Below are 19,869 nucleotides of genomic sequence, written 5' to 3' on the forward strand. Positions count from 1 at the left end.
ACTTTCTTTAGCCAGTTGAATTCCATCCTCACTAAGTTGGACCATCTTATTGATGTAGCAACAAAGTTTAAACTGCAGTAACTGATTATCAGCAAAGCTGTTAATGCCATCCTAGGCCCCTGTCTTCTTCTCTACTGAACAGCAACTAGAAGAGGCTCCCCTGATTTCAGTTTTCAGGAAGCTCTTATTCCAAAACCCAAACCATCTTTTAGAATTGCAGGATAAATTTCTGATTGGGAATGGCTTAAAAGTAAAGGTTGAACACAAGGTCTGGAGTGGGAAGCATGTACCATCTGTGAATTTGGTCAGGTGAATAGGTAATATCACACCCTTTGGTTCATGAAAGGGTACTGGTATGTATCTGCATAGGAGAAGTTCTGAGTAAACCGAAAGTCTTTAATTTTTCAGCTGTCATAAAATATTTCCAGACTTCAACCAAGGCAAGAGTTGAGAAATCAAATGAAAAGCAGAAACGTGAATGTACTGATAACCTTTTTTCTGTTTGTTGTTTGGGGATGAAGTGCAGGATTTATAATATTAGATCAGAATTTTAAAGAATGTCATGTTGTATAATGACAAAAACTCAAATATGATCACTTGTCAAGTGGAGATCTCTGTGCACTTAATTACCAGCGGAAGCAAGGGGCTTAGATTTAATAATGTTGTATCTAGTCAAATATCTTTCCCAGGGCTGTAGCCAGGATTGTAATAGTCGGGCGGGGGGGGGGCTTTTTTAAAAGTCAGGGGGCACCCTTTTCCACCCACAGTGGGGCTTGCCACTTCTCTGAAGCTTTCTGGAGTAGGTGCAAAAGCTGGAGGCTCTGAAAGTCGTCAGGTTGAAGCAGCCAATCCTAAAACTTTGGAGTCAAGAAGGGACTGCATCTTGTGTGCAAACAGGGGTTTTTCCTTCCACCTCCTTCTCCCCCACCCCAACACTTTGCAGCCAGCAGCTTCATCCATCTCCCCTACCTGGCCCATTCCACATGGCTTCCTCCATATAATATAGAAGAAGAAGATGAAGAAGAAGATATTGGATTTATATCCCGCCCTCCACTCCGAAGAGTCTCAGAGCGGCTCACAATCTCCTTTACCTTCCTCCCCCACAACAAACACCCTGTGAGGTGGGTGGGGCTGGAGAGGGCTCTCCCAGCAGCTGCCCTTTCAAGGACAACTTCTGTCAGAGCTATGGCTGACCCAAGGCCATTCCAGCAGGTGCAAGTGGAGGAGTGGGGAATCGAACCTGGTTCTCCCAGATAAGAGTCCACACACTTAACCACTACACCAAACTGTCTCTCAATATAGTGGGTTCTACTCATTGAAGAGGCAAGGTGGTAGTGAATAGTAGCTCTTTATTAGGTACAGCATTGTAGGTGGCTATACTGTAAGCCTGGAGAACTGGCCCAACGGGGCCAATTATATACAATTCAGGGTTCCTGCGCAAGTATGTTATTGGGTCATTCAAACTGGCAGGGGCTTGTGATTAGTGTAGAGCAGCAGGGATTTGGATCTTACTGCCCACTGTTCCCAAGTTCCCAAGCTCCATTCGTATGGCTCCAGTGAGCTAGGCAGGAACACCCTAATTCAGTCCTCTATTGAGTCCACATACACAACACTCCACTTCCTACTACTCTGCCTCCCTCCTCTCCACTTGATGCTTTTACTGCTGCAGTGCACTGTGCCCTGCTCAGCTCTCCCAGCTCTCGCTGCCACAGATGATGCTTTGGTGGCTCAACCATGGTGAGAGAGGGCGAGAGAGAGAGCAGGCTGTCTCCTGGAAGTCAGGGGGCCCTGCCTGGAAGTTAGGGGGCAGCCCCCCTTTGGCTACAGGCCTGATCTTTCCCTGAATATTGGGTTAATGCTGACCTTGATCCCAAAATGGTATTATATGAAGTTAGAAAATTAGATTTTCTAGAATCATGCTTAAATAAAATTTTAACTTAATTCCACAACACATTTGTCAATGCCCGTGAAATGCTGAAATCAAGTCAGAGTGCTATGGTGGTTAGAATGTCCAACGAGCATCTGAGATACCCTGGTTTGAATCCCCAGCCTGCCACAGAAGCTTGCTGGGTGATTTTGGGCCATTCACAGGCACTCAGCTTAACCTGCCTTACAGGATAAAATGGAGCCAAAGAGAAAGATGTCCACTGTGTGGTTCCTCATTGGGGAAAAAGGCAAGATATAAATGGAGATAAAGATTGTTCAGAGGGAAAGCCTACAGAGTATGCTTAAGTTTACTTTCTTAGAAGTGTGTGTACACACTAAAGCTTATACTTGGAATAAAAGTTTGCTGGTCTTAAAGGTGCCACTGGATTCAAATTTTGTTATTAGATTTATTAGCCTTTTTAGAGATGTGTGACGCTTGCCTAATACATTGTATTTTTAAAAGATAGCTTCAGTTATCTGGTAGATATGTGGACTGAACAGACTTCTCCAACTGTATTCTTTATTTGGGGTTTGTTATTTTATTCTGGTTTTAACTGGCAATGTTTAACTGTTATATTGAAAGCTGTCTTGAACCACGATGAAAGACTAAATGTGAATGTTTTAATAAATATTCTGGAATTTTTATTTTCTGAAGTCTGGTTTAAGTAGTTCTATAATGGTTTCACTTTGCACAACTTGCCTCAGCTTTCAGTACCCATCATTCCCTCGTATTTTTCCATCATTCTATGTCACATTGATGAAATGCTACAAAAGAGCTCCTTGATAAGACATTGAGATCAAAAATCTTTTTGTGCTGTGTTATTGATATTTTCTTGCACTAATACCTATGGGTATACCCATAATCAGGATACAAGAATGCCTACTTGCATGGAGAAGGTAGTACAACCCGTGCATGCAAAAGTACAGTTTACAAAATCCAACCTTTAAAATTTCCAGCTACCATGTTCTATAAGCCCATTTATCCAAGCAGTGAATTGTGATAAATATGACAACTGGTGTTCAGCATTCTGTAAGTCTTGCACTTATGTATGCATGTACCTCCCTGCTACTGTATGACAATACATTCATGCTACTATGATGCAAATCATTCTGCTTCTAATTCTACTGCATAAATATGTTTTAGTCCTAGAAGCTAACCTATTGTCACAGTAATACTTACCACCACAATATATTAGGTACTGTCATTATAGTTAAGTGTTTCCTGGTAAGGGAATGACTTAGGTCAGGGTGTCGAACTCATTTGTTATGAGGGCTGGATCTTCAACTTGTCGGGCCGCACCATGTGTGTCATAAAATGTAATGCCAGGTAAGGGAGATATAAACTTTATAAAGAACACACACACACTCAGCCTAATCAACCTCACTAGCTTGTTGAGCCTCAACCAACAGAAGGAAGAGAGACTTGGCTCAGTAGCTCTGCTGTGCAATTTAGAGAGCTTGGCAAAGTTAGCTCTCCTTCCCCCACTTTCTCCCCAAGAGAGGAGCTTTGCTCTATAACTCCTGTGTGATTGAGCAAGCTTGGCAAAATAAATTGTGATGTAGAAGGAAACAAGAGAGGGAGAAGGAAGCAGATAACGGTGAGTTGCTCCTGGCCTGATAGGAACCCTCTGGGGGCCTGATATTTATTTATTTATTTATTTATTTTATTTATTCCGTAATTTATATCCCGCCCTTCCCACAAAGTGGCTCAGGGCGGCTCACAACAAACGATAAAACAATAAAACAGAAGCAAAGTTATTACATTTAAAAGTTAAGCATTTAAAAACCTAAAAACTATAACATTATAACATTAAAACTACACAGTATAAAACACAGCAGTCTAGCAGGCTACATTTATCCAGTCAGGCGTAGGCTAACCGGAAGAGGGTTGTCTTACAGGCCCTGCGGAACTGAGTAAGATCCCTGGGCCACATGTTTGACACCCATGAGTTAGGTCATTGTATTCCTATAGCAAAAATTCACCAATAATTTTCTCTAAATAAGTAGAAAGGGGCTAAAACCTAAAATTCTGTGAGGATGTGTTTTGCAGAATAGATTTACTTATGGCTGTTTCTTCTTTTTACAGGAAATAGTTCCTCAAAATGGAGGATGGGAAGCCTGTTTGGGCTCCACACCCAACCGATGGGTTTCAGATGGGAATTATTGTGGATATTGGTCCTGACTGCTTAACAATTGAGCCTTTAACTCAAAAAGGCAAGGTAAGGTTCTCCAAAAAGGCGATTAATCCTTTTAAGAAACAGATTTCCTTGACAAGATCTTTGTCATATGTTTTTGTCATATGTTGTTCAGTTGAATAAACATGTTTGTTTACATACAAAACATGTGTCTACTTGGTAAATTTCAGGGGGTGATCCTGTTTTTAGTTTCCAGTAGCTTGATCTTTTATTAAACTTTCACATGTCTCTTTCTGTAATGTACAGACATCACAAATAAACCAGGCTGGGAAGTCTACCATACCATACCAAACCTTTAATGGCATAATAGATTCAGATAAAAATACACAGAATATAAAAATTTAAACATTGGAGATGAAATCAAAATAAAACCGAGCTTACAGATGCATTCAAACATGGTCAGAATTAAATTTAAGGATGACAGCCAGAAATTTTGCCACAGCCTCACTAACCACCCCCTCAGTATCACTCAATAAATAATAACAGGGTGGCAGAATAGACAAATCTGGAGAAAAAGAAAGCTTGCCAAATAAATCTTTACGGAGGTTATGGTAAAAAGAACAATCAAGCAATATATGCTGGATTGAGTCAGGGGTATTCGCTCCACAGGAGCAAAGTCTGTCGGCTGAAGGGACTCGCTGATATCTCCCTTGTAAAGGCTGGGAAGTCCTTGACCTTGCATGCTTCCAACCACTCTTCAAAAAAAAAAAGTTGAAAATTAAAATCCTAAATATCCATGTTTAAGCATCATCCCTGTAAACCTGCCTATAAGAACAAATTAGCTAATAAGAGGCTCCTTTGAGAAATGTTTTGCAAAGATTTCCACAAGTCTTTTATCTTCTTCCACTGCCTTATCAGATACAGTTTGACTGCAGGCCACAGAAAACCATAAGGATGGCACATTTGTTATGTCTGTGCCTTAATTAAATGTGATCACTTTACTAAATGTTGTAAAATAAGGCAAATCTATTAGCAAGACTTGTCATAGTGGGTTTAAAGCATTTCAGAATGTCTGCTCGTATCTGGGTAATCATTAAGTCATCACTGATTGCTTCTATAAGAATACTCAGCAAATCTCATGCTTACAGGGGGCTTTGTGGCTTTGTAGGAGCTTCTTGAAAAAATTAAGCCCAAGGTAGGTTCTGTGGCAAGTATGTGGTTCCTGCTGAAAATGGCAATTGCAGTTGCCCTTTGGCTTTGTAGTATGTTACACTGTTGAGTCTATACCCCTTTTGCTGTCTAGCTGTAGGAGAGGCCAATTTTGTGAGAATATTAGGTGACCAAATTCCTTTTCATAAGCTGAGACAGGTCACTTAAACTGCCCAGATTTGATATCGAGATATCAACTATGCTGGGAATTGGGGGTACAGCATAGAGCCCATCCACACTTGATGAACTATTGCAGGGAAATTTTCTCCCAATCTGATGCTTTTGTAGCACTGTGTCTAAGAGATTTTTGCAATCCCCTTTATTCACACACACACTTCCAAAAGTACGGAATGTAAAACCTATGAGAAGGATCCCGAAGAAACTGTTCATGCATCTGGATTTTGGTCTGTCTTGCTGGAGACAAGAAACCTGTTGAGCTCCTGGGCTTTCTCTGTCCTATGCATATGCTGTGTGCTGAGGAACAAAGGATCCAAAGAGATTGGCTGTTATGCATAAATCCCATTGAAACAGATGCTCCTATGCTACCTTGTCTTGACTTCACAACCTCATTGCTTATCTTAGAGCATTGGGTGCCACTGATGGAAATTTGACAGAAGCATATGGAAAATTGTGGTGTCAAAATACAAATTTAGCCATAAGGGAGAAGTAGTCATGTGACTGTAATGACTGGCTGTGCCTGAATTTAGAGTGTGTCCCAAAGTGAGTTATTGTTCCTAAATAAGAGTATTTAAGATCAGGAAAAGTATTAATAGTTTAGTTGGCATTTTGGAAGATTGCTTTTAGACTTTACATTTTTAACTTAATGAACTGTCTATATTGGTTCCCCCCTTCATTATTAGCACTATTTGTTCACTCATTGAATCCTCAGAATTCAGATGATGATCCTCCCAAAGGTTATTTTTCTGTTTGACTTATTAGCTTCCAACGCAATTACAGTGTTATCCATTCAGCTGTAAGTTGGCATCATACTCATTTACCACACCTAGTACATAGGAGGGACTTGTGACTAGTTCTTTCCTCCTTTTTTACCTTTTCTGATTTCTTTTCTCTTTCCAAATTTTTATCTGTAAATTAAAAACTAATACACAGGAAAGAAGAGTTTTGTCCCTGACTTTTTTTTAATTTAAAGAAATACATTTTTGCACCACTCATGATATACATAAAATTACTTTGAAGGGGAAAGGCCTCTTGGCCCCTGATCGTCCCGTGCTACAAGAACTGAAACTGTTTAAAGAGATTCGGGGTTTTTCGTTACTGTGCTGCAATCAGACACAGAACAGGGGGACTATTGCTACTATAACATCAGCACATGAAAACTGCTCTTCCTCTTGTTAATTGATCAAGAGTGCCCTTAAATGTCATACAGAAAGACACAAGACTGCAGCTAACTCTGTTAATGAACTACAAAGGGGGAATGAAGAATCCATGAAGGCATATAAGAAAGTTTGTGATTCTTAAACAAGTTAAGTATTTTATTGTACAATTTGCATTATGTGAAAGGTCCTAAATAAAATTAAAATTCGAACTTCTCTTTTTGGTTGAAGGAAATGCTTAGAGGCAGGTCAAGAGGTGCCGCAGCAGATTTCCCTCTTCGGAGGAAACTAGGTGTACCTCTAAGGAAAAGAACAATAAGGAAGTTGATGCTTTTTGCTTGGGAAAGTCACATGCAAAGTCGAACTGTATCTTTTTCGTTTCTGTAAGAAGCGGAAAACAGAATATTTTAGATTGTGCTTCAGTACCTTAAAAATACTCTTTGAGGAAGTGTTTCTCAGGCAGTATTTCACAATTTGTCAGTGCAATACAGAAAAATAAAATAGATTTCATGGGACCCAACCCTCTAAAATGTGTTTCAAAGGAATAGGAACTCACAATATTCGCTGAAGGAATTTTTTATTTATTAAAGCAAGCAATATGTGGGCAGTCTGCCAACAGATTTCTGTGTTTTTTTCTCCCAAATGTATATTCTGGGTTGGCACGTGAAATGGTGGCAGGATAAAATGCACAACATTCTGTGGTGGATGTTTTCCGGTTTAACATTAAAACATCTGTAGACCCAGTACATGCTGATTGCCTCTCAAATCCTCTGTGTGACACAGGAGGTGTGTCCTGGTTTGTAAAATGTTGCTTGCTGAAAATCTCTCCAGGTTCAGCATAACTGGTTACTTTGTCTCTTGCCATATGACAGAGTTAAGTATAGTGTGCCTGTTGCACACTGGAATCTATTTTTAATTGTAATATTAATATTAATATTAATATCAATTGTAATATTAATAAAAGTACAATTGGAGGCAGTTCTCTGATACAAAGGGTGTAATTTGGCAAGGGTTGTTCCTAAATTGCTATAGAGCTAACAAGAGTTCTGATTTAACTCCCAGTGATTTTAATAGTCTCATGCTGAGCCAAAATGGGGGTGGAAAGTGGGCGGTCCTCTTTTCACCCCCACACCTGCATGCACCTATCTGTTTATGTATTCTTCTCCAGCTTGCAAGCACTCCTAATGCCCATGTTCAATTGCCTGCACCACCTACACATCCCTTCCTCAATGGCACTGGCCAGTGTATGCAGTTGGGAGTGATGTTGCCATTGCCATCAGGAATGCCAGCACTGTGTACCACCCACACTGGGCCCTGGCAGCTGCTGTACCTCAAAATATGCTGACACATTTAGTAGGCCCTTCCTTCAGCTGCTACTACTGGAATCCTGCCTTAAGCTACAACCAAGCTTGCTTGGTTTCAAGAAAATCTTTCGACAGCTATTTTTCATACTTTTATTTGGTTGAAATATGGGGAAATTGCTGTGAAAGGTAGCAGAGAACTGTACTGCAATTAATGAATTAATTTCAAGTTGTGTGAAGTTCATACAAGCTTTTCTGTAGTTATCTCAAAAAGGATATTTATGAGGGGCTTGCAGCTTTTCACTGGCTGTGTTTCCCATGCCTTTAAAAGCAACCTGTTGTGCAGATACTTAGCCAGTGAACTACTTTCATCCTTTTTAATATCTACAGGAGGAGTTTTAATTTTAGTGTCAGACAGCTGTTAAAAGCAGGACCAGTAAAATGGTGCCAAGTTCATAGTACCATCTCTTCCAGTGCTGTCGAGATATACCGCAGTAATCTCCAGTAATTTCTTTCTGCCCCACACCTCTTATTCGCACTCACTCACACAGAAATCTCATAGAAGGTCACCTGACTACAACTGGGGGTGCCAACTTTATTGGCAGTGCTCCTATGTCTGCAACAACAGTATGATGAATAGAAAAGTTTCATCCAGTAAAAATGGAAGGAAGGAAGGAATTAAATGGAAGGAAAGAAAAAGAAAGACATGGAAAGAAAGAACATAAACATAAGGGAAGCCATGTTGGATCAGGCCAGTAGACTATCCAGTCCAAAATTCTTTCATGCAATGCCCCAAAAGCACCAGAATGTCCACCAAGGGGGCCAGGGAACTAGAAGCTCTCCCACTGTTACTTTCCTCTCTCCCAAGAATATAGACAAAGCATCACTTGCAGGGGAAAAAAGAAAGAAGGGGGGGGGGCAAAGAAAAAAAAAAGCCTTCCTCACCATCAGATGACCCCAGCCAGCAAAAATTCCACCCAGGGGTCATTTGGTAAAAAAAATAGCTACTGGAATGCCCACTCTTCACCCCTCCCGGCTGAAAAACACACGCATACACCCTTCTTTGCCACCCAGGCCTCCTGGGGAAATCTCCCCAAAAGAACATACTGCAAGGCACATGAAAGTTTGTACCTTGAAGAACACTTCATGGGTCTAAAGTGCCAGTGGATGCTAGCTTTTCTCTCAAACACTGAGAGCGAGGGAGAAGGAAGGAGAGGCAGCCCAGCTCCTCTCTTCACAATACAGAGATGGGGCAGGGCTAGCTTTGGCTTTTCTTGTGACTCGGTAGTGAGGCTTCCATGGCCTGGTACCGGGTCACGACTCTGCAAATGGGAAACACTGCTTTAGAGAGTTCCCTTTGTCAAATATCTATTTGATTGTATGTAATATCCTTCTGTGTAATTTCTGTATTGTTTAACATGTTGTGTTAATACGTTATTTTGTTTGGTTTTCAATTTCTGCAATTCAAATCCTATTACATTGTTTGTTGGATGCCCTATCCTATTGATTGAATTGACTTATTCTATACAATCAGCCTTGAGCCTTGATGAGAAAGACGGATTATAAATAATGTAAATGAAGTTTCAGAACAGAAATAAAATCACCAGTTCATGTAATTGTGAATCCATTTACTGTACTACTTGTACCTTAGGGAACTGGCTGCCTCTTAAAAGCTGTGATAAGATGTTTTTATTGAACATCACCTGTGGGTCTTAACAATGTAACTGTATGTTATTTATTATAATTTAATGTCATATATATTACATTAGAAAAAAGACTGTAGAGCTGCATACCAGATATCGCAAATTGTGACAAAGAAGCTCAAGCAGTCTGCCACTCTTCTGAGAATCCCAAGTCACCTTGGGTTCCAGTGTTTTCATTTAAAAGCTAACTCTTACTAAAGAAGAGGCCAAAACATTTAACTGACTGCTCTTAAACAACTCACTTTTACTTTCTGCTCATTAGCACATATGTGTATCTTAAGATCCCGAGCCTGCTTGTTTATAGCACTATTTAGATGATTTTAAAACTGTGGTAGAGAATTATGTATGTATTTATATGCATGTATCTGTATATATGACAACTGATAAAGTACAGATCTAATCCAGGTAACATGTAAAAGTGGGGAAGATATGCAAGGGGTGCTGGATTAACTGTCTCTTCAGCTTATCATGAATTAAGAGTCCATCTAATCTGCTTTCTTCTGGTTAAAACTGATCCTCTTTAAGAGTTTTAGTCTCAAACATATGGTCGTGCTGTCTAATGTATAGGTAGTGCTTGCTTTTATAAAATACAGTTTGGTTTAGTGGCTCCAGTGTGTTTGCAGAGTTGCACATGAACTTTCTGTCCTGTTCTTTGTCTGCTCTCTTTGACTTGACTCATGCAATGATCAGTCTTGGTGTGTGGACTGTTCTACCTTCTTAAACTCACACACACACACACACACTTATTTAAATGACATGCAGTTATCCTTCCTCAAACTTGCTCAGCAGTATAGTAGTGTAAGAATAGGATCCATCCCAATATTTATATCCTGCTTTATCACCTTGTACTTAAGGCAGCTAACAGAGGAGTGACATTGCAAGGACATCAAAATAGCATAGAAATCAGTCAAGATAAAATAGCGTGCAAAAGCTACAGCTGTATCTGTCAAAATAGTTTATACTGTACCTAGTGCTCTCTGAAATAAGTCTTATTTGCAGTGAGTGAATGTGCCCTCTGCACCCACTCTTATAACCATTCCAGAAGACTGGACAGGTGTTTAGCTCTGAGAATGCACAAATTTGGACTTAGTTTGGTAGTCAGCAATTATTTGTCACCTAAGTTCCCTGCATGTCCCAGAGAACCTTTGAAAAGATTTTACTTTAGCAAACTTTGAGGACAGAACTATCAAAATTAAAAAGGAATATACTGGCACCCTAAAAACTGGAGTACAGCAATGTCTTGCGTACAAAGAAGAAAGTGGGAACTTCCTGCAAGGGGCAGCAAGGTCCAGTTACACAAAACTGTAGGGGGCTACTTTCTAAAAGAGATTTCTCCTTGTCTATCTGCGGCATGCTACTCTTAGGCTTTTCTTCTAGAGCAGTGTAGAATCCTTTCTGAGTAGGTAAGGCAACTATGTTTGTCTCTTTTCTTTCATATCTGGTTTGTTAGTTCCATAAGTAAAGCTTTTGTTACTTTTAATCCATTCAGTGTCCTGACTGCTCTATAGGTACTTTGCCAACATTAAAGATTAGCAACATTCATTCCATCATACGTTTTCATGGTCAGGAGTCCATCAGATGCATGAAATGTAGATCTATTGAGTAGGTACTTACACTGCAAACTGCAGAAGGTGGCAGAGGAAAGATATCACAAAGAAAGGCAAGTTTCAAACAATAACCAGTGAAACAGAGTAATCAGTCTACCAAGAGTGAATGATGATCACTTCCAACTGTTGATATATGGTTACAATTGAGTTATGACTACAATCAGGTACACTGTGCTCAAAGACTTCTCCTTTCATCTGCCTTTGATCAGTTGAAAGTAGCCTAATCCATGCAGAGCACGTGAGATTGCTGTTTTATTTGGCCCTGAATTTTTAAAAACCATGTCTTGCTTTTTTTATTTGTAGTTTTAAATATAAATGTCTCTGCCTAATGGATATACAGTCTTTGCATCTGATGAAGTGAGTTCTGATCCTGTCTATTTAGTACTCTCATACAGCTATCACCTTAAGCAGAGTTCTGATTCTTTTGGAATCATTAAAAAAAATTAAAAGTGCTACTGGGCGCCTGTTCAATCTTGCAACACATCTAATATGGCTAACTTTTGAATTATAGCACTCTTCAAAAGCCATCAAATGTGAGATTAGACCAGACTCTTCTCTTCAAATTTTCTGTCAATTGGTGTGTGAAGGTTTTGTCTGTCAGTTGGCGTGGGAAGGTTTGCCCATTGTGAAAAATATTGTGAATAAAAGTAACCAAGACTAAGCTTGTTTTGTTTGCAGTCTTATTCTTGTCATAATTTGCCTGCAAAATATTTTTATTTGCTTGGTTGAATACAATCCTTTTTATCCCCAATGATAGACGTTTCTGGCTGCTATCAACCAAGTATTTCCTGCAGAGGAAGACAGCAAGAAGGATGTGGAGGATAACTGTAAGTCAAAAGATATAAAATTGGGTTTGCGAATTATTTCTATTTTCAAGTCTCTGATTTTTGCAAAATATGCATAGGGCCCATGGAAACAACACCCTTTTGTCACACACACTGATTTCAGGAGAGATCAAGAACTGGTCATGGGGTCATACTTGTTTGCTTTGTGCATCTGTAACATCTGAACTGAGATAACTCCTACCTGAATGAAAGAGTGTATTCCCCTGAATGTGGAACCCAGACCTTAAATAAAGCAGCTGACCTTACCTAAAGCAACATCTGCCTGCAAGTCTAAAACCTGCTCCCAGTATTACTGGATGCAAGGATTGCAGGGGTGGGGGTACTCCATGGATAGGCCTTCTATCTGTTTAGGTTGAAAAGCGATGCATTTCTAATCCTCTATTTTAGTTCAGCCAAAGATCTCCCTCCATAGGAAGGCTACTGCAGGCTATTGCTAAGTCCAGTCTATGTAAAACTTGAGAATCTGAATCTATGTAAAACTCAGACTGTTGACCCAGGTAAGATGTGGGAATCCACAACCAAACCATGAACCTGGCACAAATCAACTCCAGCAAAGAACAATAACGCTTGAAACTGACAGATTCTCACCTAAACTAGCCTGGAAAGCCAATACCAAGCCTGAAGAGACACCAAAACATGAGGGGGGGGGGGTGAGGAGAGAGAAAGAGAAGAAAAAGAAATTGGATTTATACCCCATGCTTCACTTGGTGTCTCAGAGCATCTTAGAATTTCCCTTCCCTTTCCCTCCCCACAGCAGGCACCCTGTAAGTTAGGTAGAACAGAGAGAGCTCTTTCAATAATTGTTCTTGGGAGCTCTGAAAGAACTGACTCAAGGTCACACCAGCAGGTGCATGTGGAGGAGTGGAAAAACGGGGGGAAAAACAGATCTAGGAGCCTGCAAATTCCTGCTCTGAATATTTGCAATTAATCCCTAGTATTTATGAGATTGTATCTAAGTACACATTTGTAATATTGAGCCATTGGATGAGCAATACTCAAGCTTGCAGGAAAAACAGAAAGATCTATTATCCTGGAGTCTCTGGGAGAAAAATAACATTCATTTTACTATATTTGATTGGACTGCTACTTGGAACAGAAGAGAGCCTGCTGAGGAAGTTATTTTGAGCATTGTATAGTCTTTTGCCCACCTACCCCTCGAATGAAACACTACACAAGTTATGGGTTAAAATGGGAATTTTATTTACACAAAAGCTGATCTGCACCATTACATACATCTTAAAGCACAGGTTGCATTGAGCTTGCAAAGCAAGCTTCCTAAAAGGCAAATCCAGCCCGGCTCAGGGCAGGGTTCAGAAGCTTCCGGACCATACCCGTCACTGCCTGCATGTCAGTGCGTAGAGGGGATGGGAGAGCATACCCCAGCCCACAACTGTGAAGCCTTAAGGCTGGTCATATGCTCCTCCAAGCCCGAAGAGGCCCCCAACTAGGCCACCCAGACTGCCAAGCCTCTAGGTAGCCCAATTGAGGAACCCCCCCCCACTGATATCTCGGGGTGCTCACCAGCTTGAAACCCCTTCAACTCATGCTTTTCCCACCATCCCAGTTAGGGCCTAACCAGTGATACCAGGCCTATTTATGCTTTACCCTCTCTGACCCTGCACAGAAGGCAAAAAAAGGCCCCCTCACAGCCAATTTGAGTGAGGCCCAAAAAATTCCTGTTCAGACCCATAACTGGCAACTAGCTAATCCCCTATGGGTTTAACAAGAGGGTGGGGAGCTCAGAGTGATAAGGAATGGTGGCGGCTACCCATCCTGAGGTATGTTGATTGTGGGGCTAAAATGAATTACCCATCTCCTTCACTGGTGTTGATTAATGCCAGATCCATTAATAATAAGACCGCCATGCTGCGAGACTTCATCGTGGAACAGCAAGTGGACCTGGCATGTGTGATGGAGACCTGGGTATGGGAGGGAGAAATTGTCGCCTTGAACCAGCTTACCCAACCCGGGTTTGCCATCCTCCACCAGTCTCGGACAGGTGGGTGGTGGGGGGGGGAGTTTCTGTGCTCATCTGAGACTCTTTCTTTCAGGGCGCTTCCTGACCCGAACATCTCTGGCATAGAGTGTACTGGTCTGGTGTGGGAAGCCGAGGAGAGTGTGGCGATCTGGGTGGTGTACCGACCACCTAGTGCACCACTGGAGAGCCTGCCTGCCCTGCTGGACGCGGCGTCCACCTGGGCATTGGACTTCCCCAGACTTTTAGTTCTGGAGAATTTCAATGTCCATGTTGATGATGCGATGTCCATGCAGGCTCATGGAGGCACTGGGACTCAGCCAAATTGTATTGACCCCTACACACTGGGCTGGACACACGCTGGATCTGTTCTTCAGGGCAGGGATACTGGTGGATCTGATAGCAGCAGATGCTGTTCCATGGTCATACCACTATGCCTTGAAAGTCCGACTGGACCTGCAACTCCAGCCCCATTTAGGAGGAGAGCAGATTTATGCTTGCCCACAGAGCCAAATGGATCCAAAGCGCTTCCAGGAGGCCTTGCAGGATCCGATGCCCCCTGGTGGGTCATTGGATGAGCTTATAGAGGACTGGTATTCCCAGCTCTCCACTGCCATCGACGACATCGCCCCCCGGTGCCCTCTTTGCTGTCGTGCCAATGCAGTGCCCTGATGCTCCTTGGAGCTGCTAAGGATGAAACAACAGCTTAGATGGTTAGAGTGTGGCAACGTGCTCGTTATGAAGAGTCCAGAACCTCTTACAGAATGCTTATGAAAGTCTATGAGAAGGCTGTGAAGTCCACTAAGAAAAATTTCCATGTGGCCTCCATAGAGTCTGTGAAGTCGCGCCCAGCTCAATTATTTAGAGTGATTCGGTCCTTAACAACTTTGCCATCAAGCAATCAAAAAGATAGGGAATTGGATATCGGTTCTGAGGCCTCTGCGACATATTTCGCTGATAAAATCTTGACTCTCCACCAGGACCTCCCAGCCACAGTTGATACAGTACGCGAACTGGAAGCCCCTTGGCCGTCACATGGTCCAATATTGGACCACTTCAGTCGACTCACATTGGAGGATGTAGACAGGATCCTGGCTGCAGTGAAGCCTACTATCTGCCCCCTGGACCCCTGTCCATCCTGGCTTGTGAAGGCCTGCCAGGATGATATCAGGGCTTCTCTGGGTGATATTGTTAACTTGGCCCTGACAAGCGGGACATTCCCAGAGCAATTAAAGGAGGCGGTAATTCGGCTGCTTTTGAAGAAACCATTGCTGGACCCTACGGTTCTAGTTAACTACCGCCCAGTTTCGAATCTATAATTCCTGGGAAAAGTAGTCGAAAAAGTGGCAAAGCAGCTGCAGGTTTTCCTGGATGAAACATCTACTCTGGACCCATTCCAATCCGGTTTTCACCTGGGGCATGGGATGAAAACGGTACTAGTTGCCCTCACAGACGACCTAAGAAGACAGCTGGACCAAGGTGGGTCAGCGCTGCTAATTCTTCCTGACCTGTCAGCATCATTTGACATGGTGGCCTATGATCTATTGTGCCTCGCCATCGCTGGAATACGGGGGGGAGCCTTGCAGTGGTTTTCCTCTTTCCTCCAGGGACGGGGACAAAGGATGATGTTGGACGAGCAGACCTCCCTGCGACACCCACTTATATGTGGAGTGCCGCAGGGAGCTATTCTCTTGCCCATATTATTCGTTTTAAACAATTTTATTGATAACATATGGTAACAATATCCATTTATATCGTCTCTATCTCTAACCCATATGATATTTTCTAATCCCCCCTCACTAGACTGCCACCAAAGTTATATATTTAAAGTTAACTTATAAAGGTACCTTTAACTATAAAAATCTAAATTCTACCTTTTTCTAATACTTAATCATTATTAAAAAATTGTCCAATGTCTTTTTACATTCCATTCTTTCTCTACATTACATCTAAATTTCTTCCATTCCAAATCATAATCTCTTTAAACACTTCCAAATCATAATCTCTTAGGATTCTTGTTACTTTATCCATCTCGCTCCACGATAAAACTTTCATAATCCAATCGCATTTCTCTGGTATTTTTTCTTGCTTCCACAACTGCGCATACAATGTCCTAGCAGCTGAGAGCAAGTACCAAATTAAAGTTCTATCTTCTTTTGGAAATTTTTCCATTTGTAATCCCAACAGAAAGGTCTCTGCTACTTCATATCCCAGAATTTTAGATATTTCTTGTTGTATCATCTGCCAGAACTTTTTCACTCTTCCACATGTCTACCACATATGACTTCCGGTGTGAGTTTCCAACAGAACTGTGGTCTCCTGAATAAGGGGAAAACTTAATCCTTTGTTCAGGGTAGTAAAGAGCCTTATCAGGTTCTCTGCCTGCATTTCTCAGTTAGAGATTTGCCCAGGATGACGTCAAAAATACTTTGAGCCGTTGATCTCAGCTAATGATTGATTCCGGAGGGGATTTTTCTGAGGCTTTGAAGATCCGGCAAGGAAAAGGAGCGTCGTCCAGCATCTACAAAGGATTAAGAGCCATTCAATTGGCTTAAGCATGTTTGGATCTCACTCTCTTTTGGAACTGATAAGCATCTGAAAGACCAGGAAGACCGAAGTTTAAAAAAACATAGCCGCTAAGGTACTTTGATCATTATCTCTCACTCCAGGACATTTCTAAGCTAATCTAAATAACAGTAGAAGGTGGGAAAACTTGAACAAGAACAAAAGTGAGGGGAGGAGGAGAAACTTTGAAATTTGGACTTCGTTAAATTAAAGGCATTGATAGAATTTGGGAAAGAAGAAAATTGTTTTGAATACCTGTGGTCAGTGACATAGGCTTCTGTGTTATGGCTCTGTACTTGCAATCAACATAACAAGTACTCAAAGACTGCGATATTTGGAGAACGAGAGCTGAGCTCAGTGATCCAGGAAGTAAAAGCTGAAGGTGTACTGGCAGTCAACGTAACAAGGATTCCAAAGATAGCGATAGTTGGAGAACGTGAACCAGGAAGTAAAAGTTGAAGGAGAGAAGAGCAAGAAGAAGGTCTTTGCTAGGGATTTTTAACCATAGAGAAAGTACAATCGCCATTTTGAAAGAGGGAAAATTGCCAAAAACTGTTAAAAATCAATATCTCAACCCAGGAAGATAGGAGAAAGACGAAATTAGTCTTATTTTAAACAGCAAGTTCTAAGCTACTGGACTTGGTGCTGAATTTAGAATTGGAGCCCTCTGAGTTTTGTGGGGGGGTTTTATGTCAGAAAAAAGATTAACTCGTGCAAGATCTCATTCTTTGGACAAAATGCAAAGCCAGTTTGATACCATGGAAGCCAGGATTATGAAGGCCGTGGAGAAGATGATAACAGCTAGCAAAAAAGAGCTTAAGAAGGATATTGGCGATCTTAAAAAAGAAGTTGAAGATTTTAAAGATGAACTGGGTATGGTTAAAAACAGGGTCAAGGAGGTTGGAGAGAAAGTTGATATACATGCTTCCACCTTATTAAAACTTCAAGAGAAGGTAACAATTCATGACTGCAGATTAATGGAAACTCAAGTGCGTCTGAGAGGAATACCTGAAGGGGAGGGAATTGATTTAATGGATTATATGGTGAAAATAATTGCTGACTATTTAGAGGAAGATCCTGAAAAATTTAGAAACATGCTGGACAGTGTCTATAGAGTTAATTCATCATATGCAAAAGACAAAGGCCTACCAAGAGATATAGTTATAAGACTAAGGTCCAAGGATATGGCAGGGAAAATTCTAAAGACAAGTTTTCAAAAAGCCCTGACAGTAGAAGGGAGTAGAGTCAAAATAATGAAAGAGCTGCCAAGACAAGTGATAAACGACAGGAAGAAATACAAGAGATTAACAGAGAAGCTGCATGCAGAGGGCACGAGATACAGATGGATACTACCCGAGGGTTTGGGCTTTGAACAACATGGAAGAAGGGTTACAATAAGGAATGAGCAAGAGATGTACAGTTTTTTTGAAGAGAATAAAGACTCTGCATCATAATGGAGTACAAGTTATTATCCTGGAATATAAATGGACTAAATTCACCACAAAAACGAAAAGCAACATTTCATTGGATTAAAAAGCAAAAATGTAATATAATTTGTTTACAGGAAGTTCATATACAACAAAAGGATTATAAATTTTTGTGGAATAAACAATTGGGATTGGAATTTTTCTCATTGGCGGATCAAAAGAAAAGGTCTTTTATATTAAAGAACAATTAGAACCAAAATTGATATTTAAAGATAAAGATGGAAGATATATAGCAGTGGAAGTGATGATGGATGCAAAGAAAACATTGTTATTAGGATTATATGTCCCCAATGGAGCGAAAGATACTTTTTAAAAAGACATTAATTGCCAGTTGGATGAAATGTCATATGACCAGATCCTGATGATGGGTGATTTTAATGGAACAATACAAAATAATATAGATAGATCGGGCCAAAAGAGGAATGATAAAAAGGAAGACTGCCAAAATCATTTTTGAAATTGGCTAAACAAGAAAGCTTGGAAGATATTTGGATAAAATTTAATCCTGAAGTAAGAGACTATACTTTCTTTTCAGCAAGACATAATTCTTTTTCCAGAATTGATATGTTATGGGGCTCTAAAAGCTTGGGCCTCATAACTAGAAAAGTGGAGATTCTACCAAAGGTTTGTGCAGATCATAACCCAATATGTTGGATTACAAAATTGCAAAAGAAAACAAGAAGATGGAGAATAAATGAGGACTTGCTACAAGATAAAGATATTGTGACTTTTCTAGAAAAGGAAACTACAGCGTTCTTTCAAATAAATGACACCGATGATATAGAATTCCAGATGGTTTGGGATACTTATAAAGCAGTAATGAGAGAACTATTAATCACATTGAATAATAAAAATGAGAGGGCCAAAGAAAAGCAGATGTTAGATATACAAAATGAAATAAAGAAAAAAGAAGGGGAACTAAGAAAAAGATCAGGGGAAAAGAAATTAATAAGGGAAATTACAATACTACAATCCCAAGTAAGACATTTGTTGAATAAAGAACTAGAATGGAAGTTCTAGTTTGCAGCAGAAATCGTTTGAAGGTGCGAACAAACCTGGGAATATTAGCCTGCAACTGAAGAAAAAAAAAAGAAAAGAAAATCATTAACAAAATTGTGGCAAATGGAAAAAAGATAGTGGATCAAAAAGGAATTAAAAGAGAATTTTTAAATATTATGCAAATTTATTTAAAGGTGTGAAAATCAAAAAAGAAAATATGGAAGAGTATCTACGAAATATTAAGATAGCACCCCTGACTGAGTATATGAAAAAGATTTTGAATGACCCATTAGAAAAAATTGAAATTGAAGCAGCAATAAATGTAATGAAAATAGGCAAGGCTCCCGAACCGGATGGATATACAACTAAATTTTATAAAACTCTTAAAGATGAGATGGTACCAAAATTGCAAAAATTGTTGAATACGATAAGAATAAAAGGGGAAATTCCAAATACTTGGAAAGAAGCTGTAATTTCATTGATCCCCAAGGAAGATAGAGATGTCACAAATGTAAAGAACTATAGACCAATTTCATTACTAAATAATGATTATAAGATTTACACAAGAATCTTGGCAGAGCAACTTAAGCAATATTTGATTAATTTTATAAAGGAAGATCAAGCGGGATTTCTCCCTAAAAGGCAAATAAGAGACAATGTATGAACTGTTGTAAATATTGTAGAATATTATGAGAAACTTCCAGAAAAAGAGGTGGCATTATTTTTTGTGGATGCAGAAAAAGCGTTTGATAATTTGAACTGGGACTTTATGTTTGCAGTAAT

At 40.3% G+C, this 19,869-nt stretch overlaps 1 protein-coding gene across 6 annotated transcripts in view; it reads left to right on the forward strand.

The window, feature by feature from the left end:
• The window catches only part of MYO6 (myosin VI), a 192,315-nt gene that overhangs the window by 62,955 nt on the left and 109,491 nt on the right, over positions 1–19,869 (forward strand). For all 6 annotated transcript variants that reach the window (XM_060236257.1, XM_060236220.1, XM_060236240.1 and 3 more), the window contains exons 2-3: positions 4,013–4,145; positions 11,973–12,042. In XM_060236257.1, the coding sequence (XP_060092240.1) occupies positions 4,029–4,145; positions 11,973–12,042 (187 nt within the window). In that variant the 5' untranslated portion in view covers positions 4,013–4,028. The remainder of the gene's footprint in view (positions 1–4,012; positions 4,146–11,972; positions 12,043–19,869) is intronic.

This window comes from Heteronotia binoei, chromosome 1 (genome assembly GCF_032191835.1).
Source record: "Heteronotia binoei isolate CCM8104 ecotype False Entrance Well chromosome 1, APGP_CSIRO_Hbin_v1, whole genome shotgun sequence".
In the NCBI taxonomy this organism is placed as follows: Eukaryota; Metazoa; Chordata; class Lepidosauria; order Squamata; family Gekkonidae; genus Heteronotia; species Heteronotia binoei.